Here is a 22,028-nt window from a genome sequence, read left to right as displayed (position 1 = left end):
TATTTAACAAACAATGTTGGTAAAGATACAGAGCTACTAAAATTCTCACACATTGGCGGTCAGAGTGTACAATGATGAAACCGCTTTGGGAAAAGGTATGGTAGTTTCCTAAGATTTTAATCACTTACCATACAACCCAGCAATGCCACTCCTAGGGGAAAGAGAATTGAAAACATGGTCACACGGTCTTGTATACGAACATCTATAGCAACCTTATTTTATAATAGCTCAAACTGGACATGACCAACATGTCCATCAACAGGAGACTGGATAAACAAATTGTGCTATATCCTTAAAAGGGTACTACTGGCCGGGCGTGGTGGCTCAAGCCTGTAATCCCAGCACTTTGGGAGGCCGAGACGGGCGGATCACAAGGTCAGGAGATCGAGACGATCCTGGCTAACATGGTGAAACCCCGTCTCTACTAAAAATACAAAAAACTAGCCGGGCGAGGTGGCGGGCGCCTGTAGTCCCAGCTACTAGGAAGGCTGAGGCAGGAGAATGGCGTGAACCCGGGAGGCGGAGCTTGCAGTGAGCTGAGATCTGGCCACTGCACTCCAGCCTGGGCGGCACAGCGAGACTCTGTCTCAAAAAAAAAAAAAAAAAAAAAAAAAAAGGTACTACTACTCAACAATAACAGTGAACAAAGCAAGCTACTGACACACAACAACATGATGACTCTCTGGGTCACGATGTTAACGAAAAAATAAGACAAAAAGATAATATATTCTAGGCCGGGTGCGGTGGCTCAAGCCTGTAATCCCAGCACTTTGGGAGGCCGAGACGGGCGGATCACGAGGTCAGGAGATCGAGACCATCCTGGCTAACACGGTGAAACCCTGTCTCTACTAAAACACAAAAAACTAGCCGGGCGAGGTGGCGGGCGCCTGTAGTCCCAGCTACTCGGGAGGCTGAGGCAGGAGAATGGCGTGAACCCGGGAGGCAGAGCTTGCAGTGAGCTGAGATCCAGCCACTGCACTCCAGCCCCGGCGACAGAGTGAGACTCCGTCTCAAAAAAAAAAAAAAAAAAAAGATAATATATTCTATATGAAATTCAGCTGCAGACAGACTAATCTGTGACATTAAAAATCAGATAGTAGTAGAGATGGAGTGTGGAACTGACTGGGAAGGGGCTGGAGGGAACTATTCCAGGGATGAAAATGTTCTTTAAGGGGGATGGTATGGTTACATGGACTTTTACAATTGTTAGAATTCATCAAATTCAACACTTGGAATGTTTATTGTATGTTAATTATATCTCAATTTCCTTAAAAACTTACACACACACATATGCATGAGTCAGCCCACACATGTAGAAGACTGAAAAGATATACACCAAAATGTTAAAAGTGATGGAATTACCAGGGTGGGTTTTGTTGTTGTTGGTTTGTTTGTTGTTGCTTGTTTTGAGACACTGTCTTAGTCCATCTCCCAGGCTGCAGTGCAGTGGTGCACTTGTGGCTCACTGCAGCCTTGACCTCCCCGGGCTCAGATGATCCTCCCACCTTAACCTCCTGAGTAACTGGGCTTACAGGCACACCACCACACGTGGCTAATTTTTGTATTTTCGGTAGAGACAGGGTTTCACCATGTTGCCCAGGCTAGTCTTGAACTCCTTGGCTCAAGCAGTCTCCCCACCTTGGCCTCCCAAAGTGCTGAGATTACAAATGTCAGCCACCACACCCAGCACCGGGGTGGTTTTTATTTTCTCCTTTGTAATTCTCTATCTCCAAATTTTCTACAAAACAAATTTCTTATTAAATTTAGAAAAAAGGCTAGGTGTGGTGGCTCACACCTGTAATCCCAGCACTTTGGGAGGCTAAGATGGGTGGAGCATGAGGTCAGGAGTTTGAGACCAGCCTGAAACATGGTTAAACCCCATCTCTATTAAAAATACAAAAAAAATTAGTCAGGCATGGTAGCGCGTTCCTGTAATCTCAGCTACGCTTAAACCCTGGAGGTAGAGGTTGCAGTGAGCCAAGATCGTGCCATTGCACTCCAGCCTGGGTGCCAGAGCAAGACTCCATCTCTAAATAAATTAATTAATTTAGAAATTGCATATTTTAAAAAGATAAATTGAAACAGTATGCATTATACAGTCTGGTATGAATGCTGCAAGAGGAACACCTAGCCCAACCTATTAGGAGGGGTCTTTGTACTGCTGACTGTAATCTTACCTCCATATATGAAAAAAATTAGCTGGGCGTGGTGGTGGGCACCTGTAATCCCAGCTACTCAGGAAGCTGAGGCAGGAGAATCACTTGAACCTGGGAGGCAGAGGTTGCAGTGAGCAGAGTTGGTGCCACTGCACTCCAGCCTGGGTGACACAGCAAGACTCTGTCCCAAAAAAAAAAAAAAAAGGAGTTATCTACTAGATATAAATGTTTGTATACTGAAATACTTACAAGTAAAATGCTGAGATTTGCTTTAAATACTTCAGGGAAAACAAAGCAGGGGCGATCACAGTTGAACCCGGATGACAGCAGGTACATTATGCTTTTCTATCTATACTTTTATATACTTGAAATTCTATAGAATTAAAAGGTTTTTATCTTTTGTTGAAAAATTTTAGGTGTCTTTATCTAGGGGATTCCAGAATTTTTAAACAGCTTTCTCTGTTAATGCTATTAACATTAAACAGCTATTCTGTTAATGCTAAGTTTTTGAGCCTCATTAAATTTTTTAAATTTCATTATTGTAGCACTTAACTCTGACTTCTTCACAACTATTTTCTTTTTTTTTTTTTTTTTGAGACAGAGTCTCACCCTGTTGCCCAGGCTGGAGTGCAATGGTGCGATTTTGGCTCACTGCAACCTCCACCTCCCAGGTTCAAGCTATTCTCCTGCCTCAGTAGATGGGATTACAGGCACGCGCCACCATGCCCAGCTAATTTTTTTGTGTTTTTGGTAGAGACGGGGTTTCACCATGTTGGCCAGGCTGATCTCGAACTCTGACCTCATGATCCACCCGTCTTGGCCTCCCAAAGTGCTAGATTACAGGCGTGAGTCACTGCGCCCGGCCTTCACAACTATTTTTTATACACCTTCACACGTCACTCAGCATCTCTGATCTCAGTGCCAAAACCCCATGTCATATCTGCCCTTCCATCTATAGGTTGGGAAGGAGCAAGTGTGTCATGCATATGTCCTGCCAGGGAGCTGCCCAGGCATCTTTACTGTGTTCACCCGGAAGGAGCCCTGTGGAATGGCAAGAAGTCCACACCTTGCTTCTTTCTGTTATGAAGCTCTCAGGAGAAGGGGTGCACAATTTCCTGGGGATGCTTTCCTAGCACCTACTGATAACCCTCCTCCAAACACAAAATGTACTAAATTTGAGAACTTATGATTATAAAATAAATGAAAATTTAAAACAAAAATCTTATTATCCAAGGCAAAGTTTTTGCAGTCAGCAGTTATTAAGCCTTTGCCGTGTGATGACTTTTGGCTTTTCTGAGTGAAAGAAAGCAATTGGAAGATCTCCATCCTCACTAACCCACACTTACTGATTTAGGAAGGGGATACTTATGAATAATGACACTTAAGAACTACACAACTTTTTCTAAACAGGTTCAAATTATAAATGCAAATTTCACTTAAAGATTAAGAAGAGCACACTTAAGACCTAGGATGTACAATTACCCATTGGTTAAAGCTATTAAAGTGTGTTTGAGTATATGTAAATGTGTACATGCATATATTATATGCATAAATTTATAGCAATTAATAGTGAATTTGGGGAGATAAAGACTTAATGTTTATCCAGAGTTTATTCCTTCCTCTGAAAGGTAAGATTTTAATCATAATAGAATGATGTAGATTTCAGCACCTCAAGTGATTGGCATGTGTGTTGTAGTTATTTTGGTGTATTTCATATGGGATGTTAGGATTTAGTGTCATAGTTTTCTTAGATTCTTCCTCTTCCATATCTTCAAAGTGTACAGAGAAGTTTCTCTCCATCCTATCTCTATTCATGTAGTTCCTACCATGCACCCTGCTTCCTAACCACTGTTATTAGTCCTTAATCTTTTCAGAATTTTGCCTGGGCTCTTAAAAGGATATGTGGAAATTTTTTATTCTTGTTTAAAATGTCATTTAGCCAAGCATGGTGGATTGTATCTGTAATCCCAGCAACTCATGAGGTGGAAGGATTGCTGGAGGCCAGGAGTTTGAGACCAGCCTGGTCAACATAGTGAGAATCTATCTCTCCTAAAATAAAATTAGCCAGATGTGGTAGTTTGTGCTTGTAGTCCCAGGTACTTGTGAAGCTGAGGCAGGAGGATCACTTGAACCCAGGAGTTCAGGGCTGCAGTGAGCTATGATTGCACCACTGTACTCCAGCCTGGGTTGTCAACAGAGCAGTACTCTGTCTCCAAAAGAAAAATGTCAGTTATCTATACTTTTTTTATGCTACCATACTTGCTTCTTTCCCCTGTTCATCTTATTTTGAACAATTAGAAAACTCTGGCAAGTACTTTTTTATTTTTATTTTTATTTTTTTGAGACAGTCACTCCGTCACCCAGGCTGGAATATAGTGGCGCCATCTGGGCTGACTGCAACCTCTACCTCCCAAGTTCAAACAGTTCTCATGCCTCAGCCTCCTGAGTAGCTGGAATTATAGGCGTCCACCAGCACGCCCCAGGCTAATTTTTGTATTTTTATTAGAGATGGGGTTTCACCATGTTGGCCAGGCTGGTTTCGAACTCCTACTGGCCTTAAGTAATCCGCCTGCCTCAGCCTCCCAAAGTGCTAGGATTACAGGCATGAACCACCGTGCCAGCGTCTGGCAAGTATTTTTTAACTGAGGAAAGAAAAAATGTAAATATATTTTATTGACTTTCAGGAGATTCCAGGTATCCATTACTTGGCCAGCCGCTGCAGTACAACCCTCCTGCTGTTCTGCACGGACACATTCCAAACCAACAGGTATAAAAGACAACTAACCTCCTAGACTTTGTTGCAGAACATCATAGCTCCCTCAGAGTGTAAGGGGCAACCCTGAGCCCACCTGTTGGCACTGCCCAAGGAGAGCTCTGTGCCTCAGCCAGTTGATTTACACAGATTATCACTGGCTCCATCAGGAGCAGAGCAAGGGAGAAGATGGCATGCTGCTGGGCAGAGCAGGAATTCCCTAGTGCCACCCAAAGACAAGGCAGTGGCTAGGAATTGGGGCACTCTTGCTAATGAAGGACCGTCAGCAAGCGATTGGTCACAATGGACAGGAATGTCACTGCCACAGAGGCAGAATTCAGAAGGCCTGGGACTGATTTTCTTCTGCCAGAGTGCAAAACCCAAACTAAAGGTGTTTGGGTGTTAAGTTTTTAAACATCCAAAGTGTGTTTTTCAGCATTATTAACCTTGTTTCTCAACTATTTTTGGGTTTTCAGGGTCAGCCTGGCAGCAGGCATGGAAACCGAGGAAGGAGACAAGCTAAAAAAGCTGCATCCACCGACCTTGGAGCAGGAGAAACAGGTATGTCTCTGAGGGGCAACTGGATATGGGTCTACAAACTGGTGACAGTCTTTAAGAATACACCACAGCACAGAAATGGGTTTTCCTCTTCCTAGAATCCTGCAAAAAGTCATAATAATTGTTGCCGTCTCTGATTTAGGATTCTTGGATATGTTCCTATGACCGTGTGTCATTTGAGATATGAGAGTATATATGGTAAGATGCAGGTAGGTTTAGGAGGGACAGAGGGGCCAAAGGGAAATGTGTGAGAGGAACAAGTAGAATGAAACTCTTAGCCTCTTAGTTCTTTGAGAAAGGGTTTGTCCTTACATCCATGTGGGAGAGAGTCTGAGTCAACAAATACATTGCCTCTCTGTGGTAAAGTGCCTTCAAGTTTGTACTTTAACTTTCTACTCAGCAGCCTTGTGGTGTGGTTAGGGCAAGTGCTTTTATTTTATTTTACAATGGAAATGTGAAGTTCAGAAAAATGTTTGAGATCACCTAATTTAGAGAAGCCACCATACAATGTTTCTTTTTATTTGTGCAACTGCCAGTAAAGACTGACATCAGTAGCTTAATTTTGTTTTATTTATTTATTATTTTTGAGATGGAGTTTCATTCTTGTTGCCCATGCTGGAACACAGTGGTATGGTCTCAGCTCACTGCAACCTCTACCTTCCAGGTTCAAGCAATTCTCCTGCCTCAGCCTCCCGAGTAGCTGGGATTACGGTCGCCCACAACCACGCCCGGCTAATTTTTTGTGTTTTTATTAGAGACGGAGTTTCACCATGTTGGTCAGGCTGGTCTCAAACTCCAGACCTCAGGTGATCCGCCCACATCAGCCTCCCAAAGTGCTAGGATTACAGGCACACCCAGCTCAGTAGCTTTAACACTATTAGCCCTCTACCCCTTGCCTACGGGGTAAGTAGGAATGATTTAAAAGATGGATGTCCCTGGCCGGGTGCAGTGCCTCATGCCTGTAATCCTAGCACTTTGGGAGGCTGAGCAGGTGGATTGCCTGAGCTCAGGAGTCCGAGACCAGCCTGGCCAACATGGTGAAACCCCATCCATCTCTACGGAAAACAAAAAATTAGCTGAGCATGGTGGCGGGCGCCTGTAATCCCAGCTACTTGGGAGGCTGAGGCAGGAGAATCATTTGAATCTGTGAGGTGGAGGTTGCAGTGAGCCAAGATCACACCACTGCACTCCAGCCTGGGCAACAGAGTAAGACTCCATCTCCCAAAAAAAAAAAAAAAACAGATGGCCCTAAAAGTTTTAATTTTGTGTATTCGAATGGTCATTTCCCATGTCATATTTGAGTCTACAGTGCTTTTTTACCCAACTTTTTTGGTAACAGGGATGTATTACTTCTGTACCTTTTCTATTCTAGTTGTTGGGAAGGTCTTGGAAATTACTGAACTACCAGACGGAATAACTCGCATGGAAGCTGAAAAGCTTTTTGGGGAACTCTTTAAAATTGGCGCCAAGATCCGGTGGCTCCGGGACCCCCAGTCGCAACCACGTCGTCACCCCCTCTGCTGTGGCAGCGGGGACAACACTGTCAACCCTGAACGCTCTAAACCCAGTGACTTGGCCTCCACCTACACCGTCTTAGCCACATTCCCCTCCATTTCAGCTGCACAGAATGCATTAAAGAAACAAATTAACTCAGTTAACAAGTTCAAGCTGAGAACAAGCAAGAAGCACTATGACTTTCATATTTTGGAAAGGGCAAGTTCTCAGTAACAGCCACCTTTGGACCCTTCGCCTTTATGGTTCCCCTACCCTCTCCCATCTTTGATTGGCTTGGTGTTTGGAGCTTCTGTTAACATTATAGAGACTCCTAGGATGTGTGTTCATGGCGTTATAGCTTTTGAAGAAAGGCCAGTGATCCAGCAAAGGGGGAAAATATATGCATTTCACCCCACATGACTGTAGGAATCCACGTCAGAATGATACAGAGTTAGCAGGTTTTTCTAAGGAAATGCCATTCAAATGCCTCCTAACTTTTACAGTGATTTTGTTTTATATTTCTAAATTCTTGTATCAGATCCAAAGCTCTGTTGTACAGCAAATTATTCTTCAAAATGATTGTAACCAGTTGCAACCTGTATTTCTTTTTGCAGCCAGCACAATGTGACCCAACTTAAAATTTGGGGGAAAAAGAATGCAGGAGTGAAATAACCAAGTCAAAACCATGTACTATCTCCTTGGGGGTTAGGGATGCTAAGAAGAGCCCACAAATAGAGGATTACTCTTCCCCCAGATCTCTAAACTCAGAAACAATTGCCAAAAAATACATAACTCTCCCCTGTAGGACCCTTTCCTTATTCATTTAGGTAGTGTGAACATTAAGTATAAAATAAATTATGTTCTTAATGCCTCTTAAACCACTTACATTTAGAGGGGAACAGAAATCATTCTAAGCAGGAAAATACTTCCACTTTTTTTTTTTTTTCAAGTATCTCTCTAATAACTAAATGCCACTTACTTGCATTCCCCTCCTTGTGGATTTTTTGTCACCTAAGGAAATGCATTTGATGAGTGCTGGAAACTTCTTAAGTGCTTTACAGTTTGTTTTCATTGTTTGCAGCGGATCACTGGACATCAAAGATTCATTGCACTTATGAACAAGGAACCTTCTTTTCAATTTCTGTGTAATTTGCAAGGCTGTACAATGTGTGCTGATGCAAGCCTTTTTCAGTTCAAGAGAATAAATGTTTACAAATATAGGCTCACTTTGTCTTTTTTTTAATTAAAAGCACCTTCTAAATGAGTGTCAGCTTTGAAGACAGTAACCTTTTTGGAAGATTTAAGTCAATTTCAAACTTACAGAAGATGAAAAACAGTAAACCACCTCATTTTACAAATGTCCCAAAAATCCCTTTCTCTAATGGCAGTGATTCCTGGTGGATATGATTCTTGTTACTGTGTTCTCTATCATAAAGTTATTACAAACTATAGAAATTTGGAGTATGAACATACTTTATTGTCAGGCAACTAAAAATAGAAGATTATGTTTGGTGAGATAAATTTGTTTTTAGCTTATATATTGCACACCCAATTGTCCACTTAGACTCAAATGCTTTTTAGACATCTTTTCCCTTTGGTAAGCCAAGCAAAGTCACCCTGTTGGGAAATCAAAAAGTTAGGGGTCTGCCAGCTGCCGCTTGCCTGAAACCTGGTTATCTTCCAGCCCAGACTAGGGCTTTTACTATGAAATTGAAGAGCACTAGGTGTCACCAGACTCGGTGCAGATATGCACTCGCTTTAGCACATTTGCAAGGTCCCACTGGTCCCAGAGAATGCCAGGCTTCCCCACCAACTAGCACATCCCATTTGTGAATATTGTACTCCTGGGATCAAAAATTGGAGCTGTCTTAGAACCATTTTAGATTAAGGAGCCATAGCCGGGGGAAAGAGTAAGAGTGTGAGGTCTGTGAAAATCTCTTGCTTCCAAGTCTTGTTCAATTTTAATTATTTTTGACCTGCAGAGAATCAAAGATGGAGAGGACACATAAGTAAGGCTAGCATTTCAGCAACAATTCTTCAATCATACATGGGGATGGAGACCAAAAAAGTCATAACCTCCCATCCTGGCCAACATGGTGAAATGCTGTCTCTACTAAAATACAAAAAATTACCTGGGCATGGTGGTGTGCACCTGTAATCCCAGCTACTGGGAAGGCTGAGGCAGGGGAATTGCTTGAACCCAGGAGGCGGAGGTTGCAGTGAGCCGAGATCGTGTCACTGCACTCCAGCCTGGCGACAGAGCAAGACTCCTCGAAAAAAAAACAAAAGTCACAACCTCATGGTTTCTTGCAATTATTATTATTATTATTATTATTTTTTTTTTTTTTTTTAGACCAGAGCCACTCTGTCACCCAGGCTGGAGTGCAGTGGCACAATCCCAGCTCACTGCAACCTCAGACTCGGGTTCAATTCTTCCTCAGCCTCTCAAGTAGCTGGGATTACAGCACCTGCCACCATGCCCCACTAATTTTTGTATTTTTAGCAGAAACAGTGTTTCACCATATTGGCCAGGCTGATCTTGAACTCCTGATCTCAGGTGATCCACCCGCCTTGGCCTCCCAAAGTGCTGGGGTTACAGACATGAGCCACCACACTTAGCCTGCAATTAATTTCTCTTGAATATTCCCTTTAGACCAGGCACAGTGGCTCATGCCTATAATCCCAGCACTTTGGGAGGCCAAGGTGGGCGGATCACTTGAGGTCAGGAGTTTGAAACCAGCCTTGCCAACATGGCGAAACCCCGTCTCTACTAAAAACACAAAAATTAGCCGGGTGTGGTGGTGGGCGCCTATACAATCCCAGCTGCCCGGGAGGCTGAGGGAGGAGAATCACTTGAACCTGGGGAGCAGAGGTTGCAGTGAGCTGAGGTTGCACCACTTCATTCTAGCCTGGCCAGAAGAGGGAAACTCCATCTCAGAAAAAAAAAAGAGGCTGGGCGCGGTGGCTCAAGCCTGTAATCCCAGCACTTTGGGAGGCCGAGACGGGCGGATCACGAGGTCAGGAGATCGAGACCATCCTGGCTAATATGGTGAAACCCCATCTCTACTAAAAAATACAAAAAACTAGCTGGGCGACGAGGCGGGCGCCTGTAGTCCCAGCTACTCGGGAGGCTGAGACAGGAGAATGGCGTGAACCCGGGAGGCGGAGCTTGCAGTGAGCTGAGAGCCGGCCACTGCACTCCAGCCTGGGTGACAGAGCGAGACTCCGTCTCAAAAAAAAAAAAAAAAAAGTATCTTAACTCCTGCAGTAGGAATTCTGGTAAACCAGTTTTTGCTTTAAACTCTTACTTTGTAGGAGTTGAATACTTGCAAAGTAAATAGGTAAGACACTACAGCTAAAAAAGATCAGAGGCTATTGTAGAGTTAACTCCTAGCCACCACCCCCACATTCCCTGACAATCACATGGAAATAACAATGAAATTGCCAATCTCACCACTATTGCAAAAATATGCACGCGTTCCTAATCTGTACATCCCCCCCTTTTTTTTTTTTTTATCTTCTAAAATCTGATTTCACCTGTATAAAAATGGTGGGCGGTAGAAGCACACACAGGAAGCATTTAAGATGTGATTTGGTCTAGACTGGTAATCTCAAAGACAGCTTCAGATGTCCCACAGCCCTGGCAATAATCCATATCATGGGTTTTTCCAGACCACTGACCATTTTTAGGGGCGGATACTACTTTTACCAACAAAGTGTTATTCTTTCTTGTGCCAATGTTAGCAGCTCCAGCAGTCCTTTCTTTGGGAATGATAGAGGTCAGTTCATAACATTCTGTCTGTTTATGCTACTTAATATTAGAAAACAGAATATGGCTTATGGTTTGAAGCTCTTGGTTTGCAAAGAACATGGATATATTGGATATGTGTTTGTGATCTATATAAGTATAAGTATAAGTATAAGGTGTGTTTGCCATGGTGCCGCAGGTAATTAAAAATTATTAGATCGGCATCAGAGCTGGCAACAAAATAGGGATGTGAGCCTTTCCCAAGCTAGGAAAATGTTATCCTGATCCCACTAGGGAGGACCTTATAGCCTATAAATAGTGTGGAAACACAGGCTTCTGAGTAGAACCCACAGTTCCGGAGTAGCTTGGGAAGAGTAAAGAAAGCATATCTGCAGCTACCTCAGGAAACAGCTGAGTTGGATTCTCTACCTGTTATCAACAACAGAAAACATGCAAACCTAAGAGTTCAGCAGAGGCAAGACCCCTAATCCCAGCCCACTGCCTGTCCAACAGATAATATGTTATCTATAGTCTTCAAAGGCTAAGGGCATGAGTTCCGTCTTCTAGGGCCCAGTGAAGTGCTAGCACAAAGGCATTATATACCTGGTGGGATTCACAGCTGGCCCCTGGTTGCTTGGGATTCTACAAGCCTTTAACAGCTGGTGCTAAAAGAACCTGAGGCTCTTGCACACACATTCAGCCCATGACCTTCACCAGCTTGAGAAACAGATACAGCTGCCCTTGAATCCACCCCCATGTCCACATATGCTCAGGCTACACAGTGCATATTTGTTCATTATTTTTCCCCTCAATGTCTCTACTTGTATTCATTTTGGTTTGATTTCACCCACATAAGAATACTGGAGGGCTGTAAAGAAAAGGCAGTGGGAACTTCTGAATCAGAAAGAAAAATGATAAATGTTTGTTCTTTGGGGGTTGGGGAAGAGGAAGCATTGAAATAGATACATTAAATAATTTTTTAATTAATTATTTTTTGAGACAGTCTTGCTCTGTTGCCCAGGCTAGAATGCAATGGCTCGATCTCAGCTCACTGCAACTTCTGCCTCCCAGGTTCAAGCAATTGTCTTGCCTCAGCCTCCTGAGTAGCTGAGACTACAGGCACACGCCACCACACCCGGCTAATTTTTTGTATTTTTAGTAGAGACGGGGTTTTACCATGTTGGCCAGGCTAGTCTCAAACTCCTGACTTCAGGTGATCTAGCCAGACTAGCTCATTTCTGCAAGTAATAAACTAATAATATCCTGTACTTCCTCTTCAAAGCATTTATCACGATGGTAATTACATAAGTAATTGGCCAATTAGTTGCTTACTGTTTTTCTACCTATCAGAATGTAATCTTTAGGACAGGGAAAATGTCTAATGTAATCATAGCCATTTTTGATTTGGTTTATTCACCTGGATCTCTATGAGAAGCCAGAGAGGAGTACCATCCTATCTTACATGTGAAAATTTGATTGTTGTGAGTGAAGCTTGGAATTTATTTATTTATTTAGAGATGGAGTCTTGCTCTTGTCACCCAGACTGGAGTGCAATGGCACGATCTCGGATCACTGCTGCCTGCTCAGCTAATTTTTGTATTTTTAGTAGAGACGGGGTTTCTCCATGTTGGCCAGGCTGGTCTTAAATTCCTGACCTTGTGATCCACCCACCTCAGCCTCCCAAAGTACTGGGATTACAGGCGTGAGCCACCACACTTGGCCCTGGAACCTATTTAAATGCTTCTTCTCTTCCTTTTTATTTTATACGCACCCATGAACCTTATGTGGTAATTAAACTATTCTCCTACTGGTCTACAGGTGAGTGATGTTGCTCTGTATAATCTATTGTATTTAGCTTTTTTTTTTTCTTTTTTGAGACAGAGTTTTGCTGTGTCGCCCAGGCTTAATGTGGTAATTAAACTATTCTCCTACTGGTCTACAGGTGAGTGATGTTGTTCTGTATAATCTATTGTATTTAGCTTTTTTTTTTTTTGAGACAGAGTTTTGCTGTGTCGCCCAGGCTTAATGTGGTAATTAAACTATTCTCCTACTGGTCTACAGGTGAGTGATGTTGTTCTGTATAATCTATTGTATTTAGCTTTTTTTTTTTTTTTTTTTTTTTGAGACAGAGTTTTGCTGTGTCGCCCAGGCTGGAGTGCAATGGCACGATTTCGGCTCACTGCAACCTCCACCTCCTGGTTTCAAGTGATTCTCCTGCTACAGCCTCCTAAGTAGCTGGGATTACAGGCGCCTGCCACCACGACTAGCTAATTTTTTGAATTTTTAGCAGAGATGGGGTTTCACCATGTTGGCCAGGCTGGTCTCAAAACTCCTTACCTCAGGTGATCCACCCACCTTGGCCTCCCAAAGTGCTGGGATTACAGGTGTGAGCCACCGCGCCTGGCCATATTTAGCATTTTTTACACTTCTCACTTTTACTCAAGAAAAAACAAGAACAGACAATAATATTTTTCCTTTACATGGTTTTTATACAACCAGCTTTGCAACATGTAAGTTATAAAGCCACCTCTGGTGGTAAGCAGGTACAGGCTTCTGTGGGACAGAAAATGTTTTTTTTTTTAAAGCATGGTTTATTTTTTTTGAAACTTTATATTTCAAGGTGATGTTTACCAATCCAGTTTCAGTAAGAAATGCCCTTTGATTTCTTTTGAATGACTACAGTTAAGAATTCAGTTTGTGGTAGATTTTTATCTGTGCAAATTGAAATAGAACCTTAGTAGTGGGAAACCTTTGGCCTCAATGACACTAATAACTCATTCATTTGGCAAAAAATACAAGACACTGAAAATAGAAAGAAGACTGAGGCTGGGCGCGGTGGGTCACACCTGTAATGGCAACACTGTGGAAGACCAAGGCAGGTGGATCAACTGAGGTCAGGAGTTTGAGACCAGCCTGGCCATCATGGTGAAACCTTGTCTCTACTAAAAAAAAATACAAAAATTTCCTGGTCATGGTGGTGCACGCCTGTAATCTCAGCTACTCCATCTCAAATAAATAAATAAATAAAAGAAGATTGAATAAAGCTATTGTTTCTTTTTCTTTTTCTTTTTTTTTTGTGAGACAGAGTCTAGCTGTTGTCACCTAGGCTGGAGCACAATGGTGCGATCTGGGCTCACTGCAGCCTCTGCCTCCTGGGTTCAAGTGGTTCTCCTGCCTCAGCCTCCAGAGTAGCTAGGATTACAGGAACCCGCCACCAGACCCGGTAACTTTTTTGTATTTTTAGTAGAGACGGGGTTTTACCATGTTGGCCAGGCTGGTTTTGAACTCCTGACCTCAGATGATCCACATGCCTTGGCCTCCCGAAGTGCTGGAATTACAGGCATGAGCCACCACGCCTAGCCAAAGCTATCGTTTCCAAACTCTCTTCTTGGGGAAGAGAGAAGCTATAAACCCAGAACTTTAAGTAACTATATAAAATAAAATGTTCACAGGATATAAATGATCATGAGAAACTGCGCTCTTCCCCGAAATGTGATGGAAGCCAGTACTGAGCAGGTATGTGACACACTGGCCAATGCTGTGAGTACACTGATGCCTGCCTGGCCAATGCCAGCTTCACATGTACAGAAGGGACCGCAAACTCAAATACTCACTATAGCCTGAGTGTAAGTAAATGAGTGACGCTTAGTAGTGGGAGGGGCTGTGGCAAAGGAGAATGCACATGACCATTTTACAACCTTTTGTAGGCCCAGTAAGAACATCAGGAGACCAGACACAGTTCATGGGCTCTAGCGCAAGTGGGATCAAAACATCTAAACATCCCACACTGCCAAGACATGAAGAGAGTTAGAGGCCCTGTGTGAGGTAAACAGCTGCAGGGCCTCCACGGAGCAAACCAGAAACAGCACACAGTGATTGGTCACAGAGGAAAACAGGGAGATTTCAAAGGTGGAAGGCCAGGGGCTTTATGGCAAGCCACATGGGATGGTTCCCCATTTTGTCCTGGGACCACCATGAACAACCTCTCTGGCTTGGAAGACAAAAAGCAGGACTTTGAGAATGCACATTGGGGTCAAGCTGATGTGGTGAGGGCTCTTCCAATGGTCACAGAGACACCAACTGAAACCTGACCTTCCTCTTCAGCAGCTCTAGACCTGGTAACCAGCTTAAGATCCAAGACCCCTCAGAGAAGAGCTCATTGCAGTGAAACCACTCATTGTGTATCAAAGAAGCCCACAAAACCTTGGGACTCAGCTCATGGGGAGTCTTTTATCTCTAGAATTAAGGGGTTGCACTGGGAAGGAAAAAATACAAACCATGCCATATTTTTCCTGCTGCACAGCAGTGAACCAACTTCTGTGGTAAGGGCCCGAGTGTAAAAAGTTGCTGTAGTTTGTGATTCAGGTCTATTTGAAAAATAGCGTTGATGCCACTTCCCTCAACAGGCCACCCCCCACCCCTCCTTTCCCTCTACAATAACCAGTACATGGCTCTTTCATTTTATCCAAGCCAAAGAATTATGGTCACTTATTCATGTATCAATCTCTCTCACTGACTAGACTACAGGTTTTTTGAGGACAAAAATAGTATCTGTCAATCAATTTACCAATAGTTCAATCCCAGCACCTAATCTATTGCCTGTCCCAAAAAGACATTCAAATATTTTTTTAATAAGTGAAGAGAAAGGCTGGTCGCGGTGGCTCACACCTGTAATCCCAGCACTTTGGGAGGCCAAGGCAGGAGGATCACTTGAGGTCAGGAGTTCGAGACCAGCCTGGCCAACATAGTGAAACACCATCTCTACAAAAAAAATACAAAAATTAGACAGGTGTGGTAGCACACACCTGTAATCCCAGCTACTCGGGAGGCTGAGGCAGGAGAATCGCTTGAACCTGGGGGGCGGAGCTTGCAGTGAGCTGAGATCACACCAGGGTACTCCAGCCTGGGCAACAGAGCGAGCCTCCCTCTGAAAAACAAAACAATAGTAAGTGAAGGGAGAGAATTCCATGCACGAGTGAACCATGCAAGAAGCAGCATGGTGTGAACAAAAACAGAGTTGGCAAAGAGTATGCCTTGGTAGGTGAATAATAGTACTGTCGGTTTAGAGGACCCAAGTGGGAAACAGAAGAAATGAATGTTGGAAAAGCAGGTTGGAGCCAGACTGTTGAGGATTTTGAATGGCTACAAATGTGTTCTTTGTTTTTGGAGGCACTACAGAGGCACTGAAGGTTTTTGGTTTTATTTATTTTTTTATTTATTGAGATGGAGTCTTGCTCATCGCCCAGGCTGGAGTGCAGTGGCGCTATCTTGGCTCACTGCAAGCTCCGCCTCCCGGATTCACGCCATTCTCCTGTCTCAGCCTCCCGGGTAGCTGGGACTACAGGCCTCCGCCACTACGCCCGGCTAATTTTTTACATTTTTAGCAGAGAGGGGGTTTCATCGTGTTAGCCAGGATGGTCTCGATTTCCTGACCTCGTGATCCGCCGCCCGCCTCGGCCTCCCAAAGTGCTGGGCTGGGCTTACATGGGTGAGCCACCGCGCCCGGCTTTTTTTTTTTTTTTTTTTTTTTTTTTTTTGAGACAGAGTCTCACTCTGTCGCCTAGGCTGGAGTGCAGTGGCAGAATCTCCGCTCACTGCAACCTCCACCTCCTGGGTTCAAGCAGTTCTCCTACCTCAGCCTCCTGAGTAGCTGGGATTACAGGTGCACACCACCATGCCCCGCTAATTTTTGTGTTTTTAGTAGGCCAAAATGAGGCAAGGGGCCCAGGCCTTCGTGTCCTCAGTGGAGCACCACTCTTGGAAAGGACACAGCTTTGGATAGTCTCAACTGCTGGGGAGAGAGAGTTTAAGAGTCCTGAAGGCCGGGCGCGGTGGCTCAAGCCTGTAATCCCAGCACTTTGGGAGGCCGAGACGGGTGGATCACGAGGTCAGGAGATCGAGACCATCCTGGCTAACACCGTGAAACCCCGTCTCTACTAAAAAATACAAAAAACTAGCCGGACGACGTGGCGGGCGCCTGTAGTCCCAGCTACTCGGGAGGCTGAGGCAGGAGAATGGCGTAAACTCCGGAGGCGGAGCTTGCAGTGAGCTGAGATCCGGCCACTGCACTCCAGCCTGGGCGATAGAGCGAGACTCCGTCTCAAAAAAAAAAAAAAAAAAAAAAAAGAGTCCTGAAGATGGGACACCACGGTATCCGTTACAGTAGAAATTAAAAGGATTTAAGACTAACACAAAACAATTGGAAGGTTGCTGTGACTGGTTTCATACAGGTAAAGGGAAGACTCCGGCTTCACTCTATGTGACAGAAGACAGAAGGGTGTGTTGATTTGAGAAGGGATATGTTCTTTTTTTTTTTTTTTTTTTTTTTGAGACGGAGTCTCTGTAGCCCGAGCTGAAGTGCAGTGGTGCAATCTTGGCTCACTGCAACCTCTACCTCCCTGGCTGAAGAGATTCTTGTGCCTCAGCCTCCCAAGTAGCTGGGACTACAGGCGCCCGCCACCATGCCTGGCTAATTTTTTGTATTTTAGTAGACAAGGTTTTACCACGTTGCCCAGGGTGGTCTCGAATTCCTGAACTCAGGTGATCCGCTCCCCTTGGCCTCCCAAAGTGCTGAGATTACAGGCGTGAGCCACCATGCCCGGCTGAGGGGGGTGTGTTCTAATTGAATTTCATAATATCAGACTTCAGGACTCAAGAATCTTCTCCATAATTTCTGACTGCTTTCCCTCCCAGAAAGCATAACGTTTTGTTATTTTATTTTATTTTATTTTATTTATTTATTTTTTTTTGAGACGGAGTCTCAATCTGTCGCCCAGGCTGAAGTGCAGCAGCCGGATCTCAGCTCACTGCAAGCTCTGCCTCCCGGGTTCACGCCATTCTCCTGCCTCAGCCTCCCGAGTAGCTGGGACTACAGGTGCCCGCCACCTCGCCCGGCTAGTTTTTTGTATTTTTTAGTAAAGACGGGGTTTCACCGTGTTAGCCAGGATGGTCTCGATCTCCTGACCTCGTGATCCACCTGTCTCGGCCTCCCAGAGTGCTGGGATTACAGGCTTGAACCACCGCGCCCAGCCTATTTTATTTTATTTTATTATTTGAGACAGAGTCTCAGTCTGTCGCCCAGGCTGGAGTGCAGTGGCAGGATTTCAGTTCACTACAGCCTCCACCTCCTGAGTTCAAGCGATTCTCTTCCCTCAGTCTCCCAAGTAGCTGGGATTACAGACATGTGCCATCACGCCTGGCTAATTTTTGTATTTTTAGTAGAGATGGTGTTTCACAATGTTGGCCAGGCTGGTCTCGAACTCCTGACCTCAAGTGATCTGCCAGCCTCGACCTCCCAAAGTGCTGGGATTATAGTTGTGAGCCACCGTGCCTGGCCACGTTTTATTTTTATTTATTTATTTATTTATTATTTTGAGATGGAGTTTCACTCTTGTCACCCATGCTGGAGTGCAATGATGGGATCTTGGCTCACTGCAACCTCTTCCTCCCGGGTTCAAGTGATTCTCCTGCCTCAGCCTCCCAAGTAGCTGGGACTATAGGCGCCCACCAACATGCCCAGTTAATTTTTGCATTTTTGGTAGAGACAGGGTTTTGCCGTGTTAGCCAGGCTGGTCTTGAAATCCTACTTCAGGTGATCCGTCTACCTCAGCCTCCCAAAGTGCTGGGATTACAGGCGTTGAGCCACCACACCCAGCCAACATTTTAAAACTCCATATTACTGGCCGGGCGCGGTGGCTCAAGCTTGTAATCCCAGCACTTTGGGAGGCCGAGACGGGCGGATCACGAGGTCAGGAGATCGAGACCATCCTGGCTAACACCGTGAAACCCCGTCTCTACTAAAAAATACAAAAAAACCTAGCCAGGCGAGGTGGCGGGCGCCTGTAATCCCAGCTACTCTGAGGCTGAGGCAGGAGAATGGCGTAAACCCGGGAGGCGGAGCTTGCAGTGAGCTGAGAACCGGCCACTGTACTCCAGCCCGGGCGACAGAGCGAGACTCCGTCTCAAAAAAAAAAACCTCCATATTACTGACCTGTTTCCTGCCCACTCTGAGCCCTCCAGGCCACTGCCTCCCCTGAACCATTTTGTTTTTTTCTCCTTTCTGCATTTCTTTCCCTCCTCAATTTATTTTATTTATGTATTTATGTATGTATGTATGTATGTATGTATGTATGTATGTATTTTTGAGACCAAGTCTCACTCTGTTCCCTAGGCTGGAGTGCAGTGGTGTGATCTCAGCTCACTGTAACCTCCACCTCCCAGATTCAAGTGATTCTCATGCTTCAGCCTCCCAAGTAGCTGGGACTACAGGCATGAGCCACCATGCCTGGCTAATTTTTATATTTTCAGTAGAAACGGGCTTTCACCATATCTGCAAGGCTGGCCTTGAACTCCTGAACTCAGGTGATCCACCTGTCTCAGCCTCCCAAAGTGAGCCACTGCGCCCATCCCCCAACCAATTTAGATTCTATGTTCCATCACATTGTTTGTTCCATTGCAAATCTCCTAAATTCCTTTTTCATTTGTTCTTTCTCCCACTGCCTAGCACCTCAAACCCGGGATAAATACAAGTCTCCACTTTCTCCATGCCTGCCCTCAGGGATTAAGTGACCACTGAAAAAAATTACACAATTGGGCAAATTCAGGATCACCAATTTCACAGCCCTTCTGCACGTTCTGGCACTGTTTCCCTAGTCCACTTGCCCTCCAACACTCAACAACATTACTTCAAACCTTGTTTCCTTGTAATCAAGGCACCAATTTCCTTACTTCCCCCTTACTCTCAGCAAATAACCTCTCCTTCAAAGAAAAAAAAAAGTTAAAGCTTTCACATAAAATCTTCCTCAAATTATTGTTTTGAAATGTATAAACATATTTATATCTGTTTTTTTAAATAAACTTATTTATATCTGAAGTTACTTTTTTTGGCCGGGAGTGGTGACTCACGCCAGTAATCCCAGCACTCTGGGAGGCCGAAGTCGGTGGATTGCTTGAGCTCAGGAGTTTGAGACCAGCCTGGGCAACATGGTGAGACCCTGTCTCTACTAAAAATACAAAACAAAACAAAACAACAACAAAAAAACCAAAAATACATAAATAAGTATTTTTTCTTTCCTCTGTCTGTTAAAATGGGAAGGGTATCTCTTCTATCCGCCTGTGTTCTGGATCCCACCCCCGATTGTTTAGAATGGTGGCAATTACAAGAAGCCAGATCCAACTTCCAGTAGCCTAACTAGTGAGGACAGTTATTATCTCACAAAACAAGATGTATGGAGGCTGAGTAGTCCCAGGGTTGGTTCAGGAGCTCTGTGAGGTCATCATAGACACAAGTGCTTTCTAGTTCCATTCTGCCATTCTTAAAGCATAAGCAGCCGGCCGCAGTGGCTCACGCCTGTAATCCCAGCACTTTGGGAGGCCAAGGCGGGCGGATCACAAGATCAGGAGATCGAGACCATCCTGGCTAACACGGTGAAACCCCGTCTCTACTAAAAATACAAAAAATTAGCCGTGTGTGGTGGCGGGTGCCTGTAGTCCCAGCTACTCAGGAGGCTGAGGCAGGAGAATGGTGTGAACCCGGGAGGTGGAGCCTGCAGTGAGCCGAGATCTCACCACTGCACTCCAGCCTGGGCGACAGCACAAGACTCTGTCTCAAAAAAAAAGCATAAGCAATGTCCTTCCTCATGGCCACAAGATGGCTGCAGCAGTACCAGGCATCATTTGCATATAACCACATCCAGCAAAAAAAGATTGTGCCTTCTTTTTTCCCTTTATCTTTGAGACAGGCTCTCACTCTGTCACTCAGGCTGGAGTGCCATGGTGTGAGCATGGCTCATTGCAACTTCAACCTCCTGAGCTCAAGCAATCCTTCCACCTCAGCCTCCTGAGTAGCTAGGACTACAGACACACACCACCACACCTGGCTAATTTTTTGTTTTATTTTTTTTTTTTTTTTGTAGAGACAGTCTCACTATGTTGCCCAGGCTAGTCTCAAACTCCTGGCCTCAAGCAATCCTTCCATCTCAGCCTCCCAACATGTTGGGATTATAGGCATGAGCCACTGTGCCCAATCTGTGCTTTCTTCTATATGTCTTTTATTAGGAAAGCGTTTCCTAGAAGTAGCTCCTCCCACCCCCTACCCTTCCTACAAAGTCTTACTGGCTTCACGGGGAGGTTGAAGGGGAGGTTGAAAAGCCCAGTATCTAGCAGGTTGCTTTGTTCTTCTTGTTGTTGTTTGAGACAGGGTCTCACTCTGTTGCCCAGGCTGGAGTGCAGTGGTGCAATCTCAGCTCACTGCAACCTCCACCTCCCGGGTTCAAGCGATTCTCATACCTCAGCCTCCCAAGTAGCTGGGATTACAGGTGTGCGCCACCATGCCTGGCTAATTTTTGTATTTTCAGTAGAGATGGGATTTCACCATGTTGGCCAGGCTGGTCTCAAACTCCTGACCTCAAGTGATCCATCCGCCTCAGCCTGGCAGTTTTGCCTCTCAGTAGAAAGTGAACTCTGTTGCCGGGCACAGTGGCTCACGCCTGTAATCCTGGCACTTTGGGAGGCTGAGGTGGGTGGATCACGAGGTCAGGAGATTGAGACCATCCTGGCTAACACAGTGAAACCCCGTCTCTACTGAAAATACAAAAAATTAGCCAGACGTGGTGGCGGGCGCCTGTAGTCCCAGCTACTCGGGAGGCTGAGGCAGAAGAATGGTGTGAACGCGGGAGGCAGAGCTTGCAGTGAGCCGAGATGGCGCCACTGCACTCCAGCCTGGGCGACAGAGCGAGACTCCGTCTCAAAAAAAAAAAAAAAAAGAAAGTGAACTCTGTCAGGAGGGAATAATAAAGGCATGGTAAAAGAATGACTGCTGGATCGGCCATCAACAGAATGTGCTATGTACTCCATTTTCCCTCCCATCTCCAGAGGGGCCTTCTGTCTTCTCATTTGTTTAATCTAAGACCAGCTCCTTTCCACCAGCATTTAATTTTGTGCAAATCTCACCCATCTTTAAAAAGGTTGTCTTTCCCAATCCAAATTCCTGTCCAGCTAATGTTCCTTTCTTCCTCCTCACCTTCACACTCACTGACTCTTTACCTCCCCTTACTTTTCAACCTTCTGCCATCTGGCTTCTGTATGCAAGAACCATGAGAATTGCTCTTGCTAAGCTTAAAATGACCTCTGTGTTACTAAAAACAATGGACATTTTTAGTCTCTCATCATTTTTTTTTTTTTTTTTGGAAGCGGAGTCTCGCTCTGTCGCCCGGGCTGGAGTGCAGTGGCCGGATCTCAGCTCACTGCAAGCTCCGCCTCCCGGGTTTACGCCATTCTCCTGCCTCAGCCTCCCGAGTAGCTGGGACTACAGGCGCCCGCC

General features: G+C 44.8%; 1 protein-coding gene across 9 annotated transcripts in view; it reads left to right on the top strand.

The window, feature by feature from the left end:
* The window catches only part of R3HDM1 (R3H domain containing 1), a 213,754-nt gene extending 205,573 nt beyond the window's left edge, over positions 1–8,181 (top strand). For 6 of the 9 annotated variants that reach the window (XM_030916131.1, XM_030916134.1, XM_030916133.1 and 3 more), the window contains 3 exons: positions 4,841–4,923; positions 5,385–5,469; positions 6,839–8,178. In XM_030916131.1, coding sequence (XP_030771991.1) covers positions 4,841–4,923; positions 5,385–5,469; positions 6,839–7,194 — 524 coding nt within the window. In that variant the 3' untranslated portion in view covers positions 7,195–8,178. Of the gene's footprint in view, positions 1–2,440; positions 2,487–4,840; positions 4,924–5,384; positions 5,470–6,838 lie in introns of all 9 variants that reach the window. The other 3 variants (XM_030916129.1, XM_010367320.2, XM_030916132.1) reach the window with 2 other exon arrangements.
* The last annotated feature ends 13,847 nt before the right edge of the window (positions 8,182–22,028 follow it).

This window comes from Rhinopithecus roxellana, chromosome 14 (assembly GCF_007565055.1).
Source record: "Rhinopithecus roxellana isolate Shanxi Qingling chromosome 14, ASM756505v1, whole genome shotgun sequence".
Taxonomy (NCBI): domain Eukaryota; kingdom Metazoa; phylum Chordata; class Mammalia; order Primates; family Cercopithecidae; genus Rhinopithecus; species Rhinopithecus roxellana.
This window is presented reverse-complemented; position numbering and strand designations above follow the sequence as displayed.